Raw genomic sequence first — 14896 nt, 5'->3', positions numbered from 1 at the left:
TATTAAGAGCATTTATCAGCTTGATAACATCAATTACAAGTTTTTAATTATTCAGATGTTAAATTTGAAAGAGTGCAAAACCCCCAAAACTCTGATGTCCCCTTGAAATAGAGGCCTAACACAATTTAAAATCACAGGCAAGCAAGGATGAGACAATGGTAAAACACCAATTGACTTCAGTGTGGCTAGGATTTCACCCCATCTTGGTAATAGGACATTAAGCAACATTCAAGTCAGTCTGTTTTATTTGTGTTAATTTTTCTTAATACATATTGTAATACAAACAATATTTTTAAATTAAGGTAATATTTGGAAACATGATACCTGATTTAAAAAAACCATAAACAAATGTAGTTTTCATAATGTACTGTATTCTGCATAAACACCAACAGAAAGCACAAACCACAGTATTAAATTAAAATATACTTAACATATCCCTCCAGGTTTGACACTATAGAAATATAAAAACTTTGTAAAAGTAATAAAATATATTCAGATAAAATTTTTACAGTTGCAAAATGTTTAGAATACACATTGAAGCAGAATGTCATTACACAGGAATGGCAGTCTGCTATAAACCAAATTATCTTTCCTATATATAAGCAGCATTAGAAAGTCTAAAGTATTTCCCTTCTGTAATGGACAAGTTTATTACAATGAACTACTGCATGTTACATACATACTGTAACGCAGTAACCTACAGGACTGCATATATGCATTAGAATAGGTTCTGTTTATCCATCTTTATCTGCATGGACCAGATTCTGCCACGCTTATTCATACTGCACAGTACCTTACTTTGCAATTACCTGCACTGGAAATACTCACAGAGAAAAGTACCACTCTGTGTGGGCAAGGACTCCATGGCAATGGAACAAAATGTTGTTTATAAATGGATTTTGCTCTTGAAGTGTCCAATGTACAGAATTCTGATATTACAGTTAACATTACACTGATTTGAAGGAAGCCTCACCAGCAGCAGTGCAGAAGCAAGGGTGACAATACCATACCATGCCACCCTTACTTCTATGCTGCTGGCAGCGGCGCTGCCTTTTGAGCTGGGATCCCAGCCAGCAGCCAGCACTCTCCAGGTGCCCAGCTCTGAAGGCAAAGCTGCCGCCACCGCCGGCAGCAGTGCAGAAATAAGGGTAGCTGTAGCGCAACCTCCCCCGCTCCAATAACCTTGTGACCTCCACCCAGAACTCCCTCATATTTTTATAGGTCCTGCAAAATCTGAGTTCAAGGGAATGCTTTGTAAGAAGTAGAGCCTGAGCTGGACTCCTGACTCTACAATCCAAGATGTTAACAGAGCAATCTCTTTGGAAAAGCAGAAACATTACTTTTGTTTGGATGATAATCCAACCAAAGATTATTTTTAAAATGTTCCTAATGGTAAGAATATTTTAATGCAATGTTCTGTACATGTTCACACAATCTATGGTTCTGAACATATGTAGTATGACAAAATTCAAAACCCACTGCAAACTGTCCATTCGGGCTTACTTCACTCGAAAGTAACTAAGATGAAATCCATAAAATAGATATGCTGGTGCTATGTTCATGAGCGATCTGATTGATTCTTCCACGTACACAGTCAAGAGAAATGGATATCAATGTACCATTATGCACTTCGAAAGAAGAGCGGAGGGACACACTGGTCCATATACTTCCTTCAGGCATCTGACCTCCAATTTGCTGGCCAATTGCTGTGGGTTGCATCTGATCATTGATCAAATGATTTAGAGTCACTTTAAGTACACTACATGAGTGGATCAGCTTTAAATTAAAAGCAATGCTAGCAACTCCCCTTTCAGTAAATCTGAAGTACTTCTGAGCAAGTTCTCCAGAAGGAACAAGTTGTATTTGTTTCTCACTGGCTGAGACCTGGGTGAAATCCAGTAATTTGTTTCTGACAGCTCCTGTAGGCAGTCGTGTAACAGAGACTGTGGCTGAGATGGCAGTGGAAACTGCAGATGGGATCCAGATGAGACTAAGTATACTAATTCCAGAGCTGTCTCCAAAATATCGAACGTTACATTGAGCTGGAGAAAGGATCTCAAAGCTAAGCAGATCCCCACTGTTGACTTTTGTGGCCCCAGAAGCAGATATTGATGTGTCTCTGTAATTTACACCAGATTTATACACGTTCATTAATTCTCGGTTAGTACCATTCCTACTGATATAAGAGACCAAGGAAAAGCCTTCACGAACACATGTATGGCCCATGGAATAGAGTGCTTGGTGAAAAACAAATTTTATGACACCTGTTTCAGTGAACTTTATAGCTCTGCCATCGTGAGACAAACTTAGCATGTAAGGGTCAGAAATGGAAATAACTTTAAAAGTAGGTCGATAGTTAGTTTGATAGTGCATTGCAGTTGACATCTGTGCACTCATAGCCACCGCACCTGTATCATGGGACAACCAAAACAAACTGAGTGGAGTATTAAGGTCATAAATATTTAAGTCTTTACTTTGGTTGCAGAATTGATTTGGACTCTTCAGAAACAGAGAGAGACTTTGGCTTGGTTCCACCTCTGCCGCGCTGCTTAAACTGGTGCTCTGAAAATATTTTCCTTCTGGTTGTTCGATACGAACACCACTCAGTTCACAGCCTTCCTCAGTGTCATTTAATTTCAAGGACAGCTGGAGAAAGTTTCTGCAGTTGTGCTTCACAGCAAAATTGAGGTCAGTCCACATCAAACCATGTTGTCTGAATACCAGGCTGTCATCTTCAACAGATACAACTTCACAGTGAAGCTTTCCCTTTATCTTCAAGTTTAAACCAGGGTAGACCTGAGAAGTGCCAGACTTTGCTGAGGGTAAAATAACGTTTGCAGCCCACGATTCAGAAAGCTTGTTCTTGCTGGCTCCTGAACAAACAGTGTCAGCAACTGGGGAGCAAGGGAAAGCTACTATTCCATCTTCACACTTTGAACAAGCCTGGCATTCCTGCATTTCTTTATTAAAGAAATATTCCTCTCCACACAGTCCCAAGGCTGCATCTTTTTCAGCAATTCCAAGGCATCGGAAGCCACCTGTTTGTAGGAAGTAGGCAGTTTTAGTCATAGGCAACCTTCTGAGCCATTTGACACTAACAAGGCAAAAGTAGGTTATTCAATACTGTCAGAGCACCCTTGATTCCAAGCATGGGTTAAGCACTACAGCCTTGATATCTCACTGCATTCACGCTGCACCCAAACAGAGTGGGAAAGGGGAGCCGCAGGGATCCCAGCCCCCAGTGCACGTTAGGGAACTTAGGAGAATGGCGAGCTGATGGGGGGCTGCTGGTCCACCCTGGTTCCAAGCCCCCACCAGCTCGCTCCAACGGGCTGCTCTTTCTGTAAGCAGTGGACAAAGCAAGCGGCTGCCAAACGTTATAAAGGAGCATTGCGCAACTTTAATCAAGCATGTTCTCTAATAGATCAGCAACGTAACAATGAAACAAGGTTAACCAGGATGACTTTAAGAGAGGAGCTACTGTACATTCATTCCTTCTAAAAGTGGTTTATATTGTAGAAAAGGATTTTTTTCTTAAATGTAGTTTGCTTCTTAAAATTTTTTTAATATATATTTAAGCAAGTTTTTAGACTTTAGCTTTATACAGTTTTGTGTGGTGCGGGGTATGGAGTTTGGGTGGGAAGGCAATATGAGTGCCAGAGAAAGGCCATTCTTTAACCTGAAGGACCCTTCTCATCTCCTTGACTGACTGTCAAATAGCAGAGCTCATAACCAGTGAAACACTGTATTCTGTCCATGTAGTTCCTTTCAGTTCTTGCCTGGTTGACAGGTAAAAAAGAATCCTCTTTGCTGATTTAGCATGCTCATTGTGTCTGTTAACTTCATACTTGTGGGCCCGACTACCACATTGATTGGGAAGGGGCCACCTAAGGTAGGTGTGTCAGGCCAAAGCTGGGGTGGAGAAGTGTAATAGAACTTGTGGTTCCGAGTCACTTTGGTGCTTTTGAACATGCCGTCCTAAGAAACTGGAGGTGAAAACTGAGGCTTCACGTCTCAATACTAGACAATATTATCGCTACAAGGCGCTTCAGATATTGCGGGGGGGAGCTATATAAATACACAGATTACCGTATATTCTCGATCATAAGACAGTTCATTTATAAGCCGACCCCCGCTCCCCCAAGATGGAAAATTTGTATGACCCATTCATGAGCCAGCCTATAATTCAGGGGTCAGCAAACTTTGGCTTCCAGGCCATCAGGAAAAGCCACTGGTGGGCTGAGATGGTTTGTTTACCTCGAGCGTCTGCAGGCACGGAGGTAAACCTAAGCAAACAAAGTGTCCCAGCGCGCCAGCTGCTTACCCTGACAGGCTGGGACAGCAATAGGTAGGGAAATGATTTGGGGGGGGGGGAGAACCTGGAAGTCAGGGGTCACAGAGGTTACTGTGACCACTCCGCGCATGACCCCATCCCTAGCCCAGGACCCCCACGCTCTCCGCATCCCATCCCTTCCTACCTTATCTGGGGAGGTCCAGGGGAGGATGTCTCTGGCCTGGCTGGAGCTGCTCCGGCAGGTTGGGCAGCACACCTGCAGCCTGCTCCAGTGGGCCAGACTGAGGAGCACGGCTGCAGTGTGCTCCAGTGGGCCAGCGGCAAGACCACAGATTGCTCTAGGGGGTGGGGCCAAGTGGCACGGCTCCAGCCGGACAGCCCCAGAGCTGCAGCTGCTTTGGAGGCTGGGGGGGTGGGGTGGGGGGAGAAAGACTCTGGCCTCGCCTCTTCCCTTCTGGCTCTGCTGGCTGTGCTGCCTCTCCTTGCTCCCGCTGTTGGGGGGAGGGGTTGTGTCCTACCTCTCCCTCTCTATACCCGTTCATAAGCTGACCTCCTTCTCCGGTGCTTCCCTTTTTTACTAAAAAAAATCTGGCTTATGAATGAGTATATAGTTAAAAAAAAAAAAAAATAAGCAACTGCAAGAGATGAATGACTCGATTATCCTTCCATGCCAGTTGGCCAGCAGGGGTAATGCCATTGATTTCAATGGTGTTACTCCTAATTTACACCAGTGCGAGAAGAGTGTCAGGCCCACAGGCAGCATGGGAATTAAAAAGTCAAAACAGAAGGAAAGCACCACACTGTGAAGAGTGTTATGCCTGAAGCAGCCTATTGGTCTCCTAAGATTAGTTTTCATTCTTACAGCCTACTTCTCTGTGCCGGGTGCCTTTGACTTTCATTGATTCCAGCATCCTAAGCACTTCAGGACCCAGCACCTACCAGGATAGTGCTCTTAATTGCCTTCCTGTTCTGTCACTGAAGATGTGCCTAGTCACAGAAAGGTAGGAACTTACCTGGAGTATTCAGGCATTTTATTCTCTCACCACAAATGTTGGGAGACTCAATGCATTCGTCTCTGTCCTACAAATCACAAGAATCATATTCATTTCACTTTTAATGAAATGGCTAATATGGAAGCTTTAAAACAGGAAAACACTTACCTGGAACACCAAATGAAAAACATTTTAGTTCAATTATAACACGCATCCAGTTAAACCAAGTCAGATTTGTAAATTGACAGCCACTTAACTGTACTGGTTTTGTAAAATAAACTTCTGATTCAAATTCTCTCTCTCCCTGACCATATCCTCCTCTCCCACAATTCCCTGCTCTGTCTCACACTCCTGCTGTGTTCTCTGAGCCATCAGCCTCCAATTTCTGACACACTCTGCTCCATCCTCCTCCACTAGCTTCCCTTTCCCTCTGTGCTGTTCCCTAATCTCAGTCAGTCTGAATTTCCATCATCTTCCCATCCCTCAGGTCCACAAACAGTGTCATTTTCCCATCTTCTTTTTCTCTTCTTTCCTCATATTGATGGTCTCACTGAATCATGTCATTTCTCCAGAACTCAACCATCCCTCTTTTGTCCCCCAACCCCCACCAAAACTGTTGTCTGAGCTCTGATTATTTCTTACCTTGATTATGGAAACCTCCTTCTCTCTGGCCATCCATCACAGCATCCTTTCCACATATCCAGAATGCTGCCACTACAGTCATTTACTGTGTACCTTGCACTGAGTGTGTCCAGCCTCTTCTCAGTTTTCTCCCTTCCTTTCCTGTACCAGCTACATTATCTTTAAACTCTCTCCATGCCTTCAAAGCCCTTTGTAACCTGACTCCTACTTACCTCTCTGCCCTGGTCTCCTTTCACAGACCTCCTCACCCACTTAAGCTCTGCGGAAGTTGCATGTCGAACAATCCAACCCATGTCCCTCTTCAGTTCTCAACTCTGGGACTTTTCATGCCTGCTTATATGGCTGGAACCACCTCTGTGACCTGCTGTTTCCACCCTCTTCTCCAAGTCTTGCCAAAAAATAAGTTTCCCTAAGGCCCATAAACCACTACCCAATACTGTAAGTTATTGGAAAAGAGATGCATAGAGAGGAATAGCTCAGTGGTTTGAGCATTGGCCTGCTAAACCTAGGGCTGTGAGTTCAGTCCTTGAGAGGGCCATTTAGGGATCTGGGGTAAAAGTCTGTCTGGGGACTGGTCCTGCTTTGAGCATGGAATTGGCTAGATGACCTCCTGAGGTCCCTTCCAATCCTGATACTCTATGATATATTGATCCAAGCATATTTATCACTGTTCTCATGTCACCTCCCATGTTCATACAACAGCTATTCAAATTTTAAGCTCTCTGGGACAAGGGCCTTGTTTTCATATCTATCTCTAAAACACCTAGTATGCTGTAGGGATTAGAGACAATGAACTGCTGCTAAATACATTCTTTTTAAAGCAAATACCTCACTGTTAACACAGTTAATCTAAGAATCCTAAACTTGGCATGGCATAGAAAACTTACACTCAGAGTAGGAGCTCTCTCCTTATTCTCTCTGAATAGCCTCAGTCTCAGCACAGTATCCTCTGTTTGCCTGAAAAAATGCTTGATCTACTTACTAAAATACACAGAATAATATTTCACCTGGCAAATCCGATCAGCGTTTGCAGAACATTCAGACGTTTGGAAAAAACCAGCAGGGCACAAGGTGCATTTTTCACACTGTGATGGTGTCTTTTGGAAATTGCAAAATTCATCACTTTTACAAAGGCCGCAGTCCAGCAAAGATTCCCTAACATCAATCACTTTAGCATCAACTTCTACCTTCTGTACAGAGTATGACTTCTGGAGATGATTTCTGACCTGGTTCTGAAGTCCTTGAAGCTGAGCTTCAAAATAATGTTGAATATCCTCATGCAAACTCTGGAATGACATTTGTTTCACTGTGTTGAAAAGCATGTCATACTGGACTTTTATCACATGCATTTGCTCATACATTTTTCCTTGTTGTTCAAGAATTTCTCGTTGCTGGCTAATTAACATGCTATGTTGTTCAGCAAGTTTTTGTTGCAAATCCACAATTATCTTCTGTTGGCTTTTTAACATTTCAACAAATTTATCTTGGCCTTTTGCAAGCTGCAGTTGTAATATTAGTGCATCTTCAGATGGAACTTCATTTTCTCCTGAAATACAAAAAGTCTATTACTTTTCCTGACAAAAAAAATAATTTTCCAGACATTATCTCCTCAATTACATTCAAAATTTGATCAGATCTTCTTTTAATTATTGAAGATTTAAACGTAAGAAATAACTTTCTCACATACAGTGGAGTTGCATCATAGCCACATTTAACTTACGCGATTCTAACTATACGCGCTCGGCAAAAACAAAAAACAAAAAGAGAGAAGTAACAGTTTAAATACTGTACCTGTAGTGCGCGCGATTCCGCCCACCATTTCACTCAATGAGCGTTTGACTACACGATTTTCGTTTTACGCGCTGACTACAGAACCTAACCCCCGCGTACAATGCAATTCCCTTGTATCTTTCCTATAAAGTCCTTATGGATGCTGTCCCTAGCATCTATTTGCCAGAAGCTAGGAATGAGTAACAGAGGATGGATCACTTTATGATTACCTGTTCTGTTCATTCCCTCTGGGGCACCTGGCATTGGCCACTGTCAGAAGACAGGATACTGAGCTATACGGCTCTTTGGTCTCTATGTTTTTATGTCCTTAAATATATGAATCTTGACACTTGTGTGCACAAGCAAAAATTAAAAACCTCTTTAGATTTATCTTCATAATCAAATGATAATTGACTTTTTTTTAAAACTACCCTCTGAAGTGAAAACCACTTATATTAGGGCTGTCAAGCTATTCAAAAATTAATCGGACTGTTAAACAATAGAATACCATTTATTTAAATATTTTGGATGTTTTCTACATTTTCAAATATATTGATTTCAATTACCACACAGACTACAAAGTGTACAGTGCTCACTATATATTTATTTTTTATTATAAATATTTGCATAGTAAAAAAAAATAGAAATATTATTTTTCAATTCACCTAATGCAAATAATGTAGTGCAATCTCTTTATCATGAAAGTTGAACTTACAAATGTGGACAAAAACTAACTGTACTCAAAAATAAAATAATGTAAAACTTTAGAGCCTACAAATCCACTCTGTCCTACTTCTTGTTCAGCCAATTGCTCAGACAAACAAGTTTGTTTACATTTGCAGGAGATAATGCTGCCAGCTTCTTGTTTACGTCACCTGAAAGTGAGAACAGCTGTTTGCATGGCACTGTTATAGTAGCTGGCGTCACAAGATATTTATGCACCAGATGCCCTAAAGATTCATATGTCCCTTCATGCTTCAACCCCCATTCCAGAGGACATACGTCCATGCTGATGATGGGTTTTGCTTGATAATGATTCAAAGTAGTGTGGACCGATACATATTCATTTTCATCATCTGAGTCAGATGCCATCAGCAGAAGGTTCATTTTCTTTTTTGGTGGTTCAGTTCTGTAGTTTCCGCATCACAGTGTTGCTCTTTTAAGACTTCTGAAAGCATGCACCACGCCTTATCCCTCTCAGATTTTGGAAGGCACTTCAGATTCTTAAACCTTGGGTCGAGTGCTGTAGCTATCTTCAGAAATCTCACATTGGTACCTTCTTAGCATTTGGCAAATCTGCAGTGAAAGCGTTCTTAATACGAACATGTGCTGGGTCATCATCCGAGACGGCTATATCATGAAATATATGGCAGAATGCAGGTAAAACAGAGCAGGAGGTATACAATTCTCCCCCAAAGAGTTCGGTCACAAATTTAATTAAACACATTTTTTTTTAATGAACGTTATCAGCATGGAAGCATATCCTTTAGAATGGTGGCCAAAGCATGAAGGGGCATACAAATGTTTAGCATATCTGGCACGTAAATGCAATGCTGGCTACAAAAGTGTCGTGTGACTGCCTGTTCTCACTTTTAGGTGACATTGTAAATAAGAAGCGGGCAGCATTATTTCCCATAAATGTAAACAAATTTATTTGTCTTAGCAATTGGCTGAACAAGAAGTAGGACTGAGTGGACTTTTAGGCTCTTTTAAGTTTTACATTGTTTTGTTTTTTGAGTGCAGTTATGTAACCAAAAAACCCTAAATTTGTAAGTTGCGCTTTCACGATAAAGAAAGAGATTGCACTATAGTACTTGTATGAGGTGAATTGAAAAATACTATTTATTTTGTTTATAATTTTTAAAGTGCAAATATTTGTAATAAAAAACAACAAAATAAAGTGAGCACTGTACACTTTGTATTCTATGATGTAACTGAAATATTTGAAAATGTAGAAAAACATCAAAAAATATTTAATACATTTCAATTGGTACTCTATACTTTAACAGTGCAATTAAAAGTACAATTATTCGCGATTAATTTTTTTAATCATAACATTTTTGGAGTTAATCGCATGAGTTTACTGCAATAGACAGCCCTAATTTATATTACAATAGAAAAAATAAGTAAGATTTTCTAATGCAATAATCCTCTCTTGCTAGCCCGTCATGTCTAATAGTAGAATTTTAACTAACTATGTTTTATGTATTTATTAAAAATTCAAAACTTCTCTTATCAATACCTTGTTTCAATACTCCCATACTCAAAAACTATGGGCCTGATCCCAAATACACTCACACACAAGTAACTTTATGCAAGTAGTCCCACTGAATGTAAAGCATGAGTGCAGGACCAATTCCTATATTGATAAATATGTGCATTGCTTTAATTCAATATAACGAGGCTGGTCAGTTTGATGAACAACATTTATAGCCATGCATGCTAAAGTAGGGGGAAAATCAAGCCTCGGGCTTCAGGACATAAGTTCACCACCACTGAGGGGCAGGAAGGACTTTATCATCACCATGCAGAGCGTACAGTACGGAATTGTGTTAACATTACCTAAAAACATCAAATGTCGACCACTGCAAAAGGCAGTGGCTGGACTTTATTTACGGTTACTAGATTTTCTTATATTTAATTATTTTATTCCCTCATTAGCAGGCATATATCAATCATTTTATTTTCATTTTTTCAGCACTCTTCCAAGTCTCAAGGTGGTTTACATGCACACAAAACTCTTAAGAATTACGCAGCTAGCATGCTGAGACCACAGCCTATCTTGCTGACCAATACTGACTCATTGTTTCTTTGTATTCCCCAATCTGTCTGTTTCTGTTGTCTCAACTTACACTTAGATTGTAAGCTCTGTGCCGTAGAAACTATCTTTTTGTTCTCTCTTTGTACAGCACATATAAAATCTACCCTTAACTATAATCCTCACATTAAACCTATCTTATCCCTTCATTCCTCAGCCTACTGTCTTCACCAATGTCCAGGGAAGGAGGCCTGGTTTTTCCAATATGCTCAAGAGGTTAACAAAATTCTAGAGGACTGAAGGGTATTAAAAACATCTTAAACTGCCCATGTTAGCCCAAAGAATCTTCTCACACACTCCCTGTAACACTCCAACCGACCAAGCCTTGCCAGAGATAATTCATAGTCCAAACAAATGCTTCACCAAAAATGTGCCCTTAAACTGTGGTTCTCAACCAGAGGTCCAGGAACCCCTGGGGGGCCACAAGTAGGTTTCAGGGGGTCCGCCAACATAAACCAGAGAGCAAAGTCAGCGTTAGACTCATTGCGGCCCAGGACAGAAGGCCGAATTCCAATCCCCGCTGCCTGGGGCTGAAGCTGAAGCCCATAGCAACTTAGCTTTGCGAGGGCCCCTGTGGCATGGAGTCCTGAGCAATTGCTCTGCTTGTTACCCCCTAACACCAGTCCTGGCTTATAATCTACTTAAAAACAGTTGTTGTGGCACAGGTGGGCCACAGAATTTTTATAGCATGTTGGGGGTGAGGGGTGTCTCAGAAAGAAAAAGGTTGATAACCCCTGCCCTAAAAAATCCAGATTGGCAGTTCATCAGGATCCAATTGAGGGAGTGAATTCTATAGCCCAGGAGCCATTATCAAAAACATTTTGCCTATGTGGCTGGAACAGCTAAGAACTAAAGGGACTGAGGTACAATGGTCAGCATTGTCATACTTAACTTCCAGGCATCATGCTGCCTAGCGGGATCCACAGCCCTGAGTTAGGTGCCAAGACTCCTTGTACAATGCATGGGGAGAGATAGGTGCCGAAGACTGGAATTCACAGAAGCCAGCAAGCTATTCAGGGAGCCGCTGAAACCATAAAGGTAGAAAATGCTGAGGAGAGAGGTGGCACTTAAGCCCTGCTTCACTCAGAATTAACAGCCACAAACCTTGTCCTGGCGTCAGGCACAGGGACTTGAATCTGGGTTCAAGTTCCAGATTACTCATCCAGAGCAGGGATTTGGGTCTGTGAAATCCCTAACCACCAAGTTACTGGCTATTCTGGGGTGGAATTCTCTCAGTCTCTCCTGTTGGAGATGTTCCACTGTGCATAAATAATTACATACTCATTGGGCCAGAGCAAGACTGACTGTAGCCTCAGGGTTAGGACATCCACCTAGGAATTGGGAGACCAGATTCAAGTACCATTCTCTGAATCAGAAAGAGCAGAAACTTGAACCTAGATATCCCAGAGGAGTACCCTCATCACCTTATTATTCTGAGGCAGGAGGGTGTCTTCCTGGGTATGACCAGAAATGCTATCCTGGACCTGACAATATTTCATTGAAACTGATACTGGAACTACTGGAGGAATGTTTCAATGAACTGGAATATTTTGCTGAAAAATCCACAACAAACGATACTGTTTATGCACTTAGCTGGTATAAATGAGTCCTGAGAAACCCTCCAGGCCACATTTTCTTCTCACTTACTACGGTTTTACATGAGTATGAGTCAAATTACTTGAGTGGAGTTGCTCCTGATTTTACACCAGTGTGAGTGGAGAAGAATCTGGCCCTTTGCCTTTTTCCTGGGAGAAACTATTTTGACCCTTTGTGCCCTCCCTTCTCACGACAGTGACAGTTGCTATAATCCAGTCAAAACCAGTGCTATCGCAGGATGCATGTGTGTAATGAGTGATCATACCCATTCTTCCCACCAGATGTAGTTGCCATAGACCTAAACTCTGCCCCATCACTACATTTTATGCTTGGTACTGCCAGGAAACAATGCTAGGACAACAGAAAGTACAATTAAGCTCTTCAACGGACGAGAAGTTTATTTTTTGTTTATTTTAAATACAAAGTAAATTAAACAAAATGATCTTGTTTGTTAACAGGATTCTCAAACTGTTGCACCTTTACATAGGTCAAAGAGGTTTGCTGAAATATCCTTTTTTCCAATCAAATTAAGACTCCTCATTGAACAGTTGGTGTCAAAATATGATTTCCATATGTGACTATGAATAAGGGGGTTCCACAACTCAAGACTGCTATTAATCATAATATGTCCAATAAGAATGCCCAGAAATTGTTCAGATGCATCTCCAAAAATGTACTATCCTAGTCTCAGCCCTTTGATTTTCCACAGGAGCTTGACACACAAAATTCCTAATTTCCATTAATCTTGACCAAAAAAATATAATAAAAATAAATCAGTCTGCCCTATTTTTAGATCCCTCAGGTGAGACATTAACCAAGGTCCTTATTATTTTGTGGCCATTAAAGACCCCATGATGCTTTTTTACTGCAGGAGGGATATAAGCCCAGAGATCCTGGACTGATTCTAAATTGCATTCTGCTGGCCCAAATTTGCCCTGCAGTTTCAATTGGCTATAGCATACTTCACCTTCATACTAAGATGTTGTCCATCATTTAAAAATTGACAAATTCCACCCTAGAAATGGTTGACTTTTCATGACACTATTTTAAATAATATAGTTGTAAAGGGCTCCTGGAATCCTTCCACTCTCTAAATGAGTTATCAATTATTATTAGTTTGTCAATGTCTGTAGGATTCTGGTGGGCAACAGTAACCGTGCCCAATTACCAAGTCATTCCTGCGGGATGTAGATGTATTTCCATCCCATTCAAACCCTGTCTGGCCTTGCTGGAAATTACAGACATCAGAAATACCAGGTTGTGAAGCTAAATAGAAAACGTTTACACTTGGTAAAAAAACATTTGATCTCCTATTTTGCCAGGCTTCTTTGTCTGCTCCTTTGTTGCTTCCCTTATTTGAGTGTGGGGAGAGAGGAAAGAGACATAGTTCCTGCCCCCGTTTAAAGACTAGGGCCACAAATTTGGGCCCAAATTTTCAAGTGGCCATGAATTTGGGGTGCCCAGCCCCACACTTTGGGCCTGAATTCCAGAGGTGCTGAGGACCTTCAGCTCCCTACTGACTCCAAGTGGAGCTACGGGCACACAGCACTTCTGAAATTCAGGCCCTAGGTGTCTCATTTCTGGCACCTCCAGTCCTAAGGGGCACTGAAGAAAATGCGAAGCTTGGACCTTGGCTAGCTGAGAAGTAGGGTGCCAAATGCTGGGTGTTAACCTGGAGACAGGCACTTGGGCTCCCGGCCCTACCCTATGCAGGCCCCAGGCTTCCCCAGGCCAAGTCACTGTACTGGTGGCACTCCCGGGCTCCTCAGCAGGGGGGCCGCAGGGGCCAGGGCACATACACCCCCTTGGGGTGGCCCTCCCAGCTCAACCCTGCCCGCCCCGCTCGGAAGCCAGCACCCACCTGGGCTGAGGTCGCAGGTGAGCTGCACACCCAGCTCCGAGGCCGGGTAGGCGAAGTCTTCTGCGAGGAACTGGGCAGCTCGCTCCGCCTCTCTGAGCAGGGCAGGCTCCGGGCAGGCTTCTCCCTGCTGGGCGCACCGAGTCCCGCTGCCCGGCCGAGACTTGTGGCGGAGCCGCAGGGGCAGTTTGCATTCAACGCCCTTGCAGTCCCGGCTGGTGCCGTTGGGGGCCCGGGCGGCGCAATCCGCTCCCAGGCAGCTCTCCCCGGCGCCCCTAGCGGCTGGGGCAGGGAGCTCCGGGCGGAGCTCGGCGGTGCTCCTGGAGGGGAAGGCGCGGAGAGGGGCAGCGTGCGCGGCGCTCGGCGCCTGCTTGCCGCGGGCGGGCGTGGCGGTGTGAGGGAAGGAGCGGGACGGGCGGCTGGCTCTGCCCGAGCAGCGGGGCCCAAGGCACTGCTGTCTGGCCGGATCGCTATCGCCGCCACCGCCGCCACACAGGGCGCCCCGGCAGCCGGCAGAGCCGCTGCCTCCTTCCCCGTCCCCCAGCAGCGAGAGGCAAACGCTCAGCCAGCAGCAGCAGCGAGCCCACCGCAGCATCTCCAGCCGCATCTGCAAGAGAGAGAGAGAGAGAGAGAGAGACAGCGAGGGGTCGGGGGGAGGCAGCCCCGCGCACCGCACAGGGGCTCCCTGAGCTCCCAGTGCTTGTACCCCACTCTCCTCTCAGCGCCCGGGTTAGCACTGTTCTGCCTTGCAGCAGGCGCCCCCTACTTGCAGAGTGCACGTTCCCCCGGACCCCTTGGCTACTAGCTAGGTAGGGTCACGTTTGCACCCTGAAGGGTTCTTCCAGAGCCGGGTTCTCTGCACTCTCCACCCCTGGCTGCAGAGAGCTACAGCTTCCCGCCCCACTCATTCTGTACGTCCGCCCGCC

General features: G+C 43.6%; 1 protein-coding gene across 1 annotated transcript; it reads right to left on the bottom strand.

Annotated features, from left to right (window-relative positions):
- Positions 1-351: 351 nt before the first annotated feature.
- Positions 352-14660, bottom strand: LOC116828154 (uncharacterized). Its single transcript, XM_032786181.2, has 4 exons — positions 13974-14660; positions 6936-7474; positions 5308-5374; positions 352-3038 (listed from the first exon to the last, which is right to left on the bottom strand). Exons 1-4 carry the CDS (start codon positions 14575-14577, stop codon positions 1519-1521), a joined length of 2730 nt encoding a protein of 909 aa, XP_032642072.1. The 5' UTR covers positions 14578-14660; the 3' UTR covers positions 352-1518.
- Positions 14661-14896: the final 236 nt, after the last annotated feature.

The sequence above is a fragment of the Chelonoidis abingdonii genome, chromosome 2 (genome assembly GCF_003597395.2).
Source record: "Chelonoidis abingdonii isolate Lonesome George chromosome 2, CheloAbing_2.0, whole genome shotgun sequence".
Taxonomy (NCBI): domain Eukaryota; kingdom Metazoa; phylum Chordata; order Testudines; family Testudinidae; genus Chelonoidis; species Chelonoidis abingdonii.
Note: the sequence above shows the minus strand (reverse complement) of the source record. Positions and strands in the feature narration are given on the sequence as shown.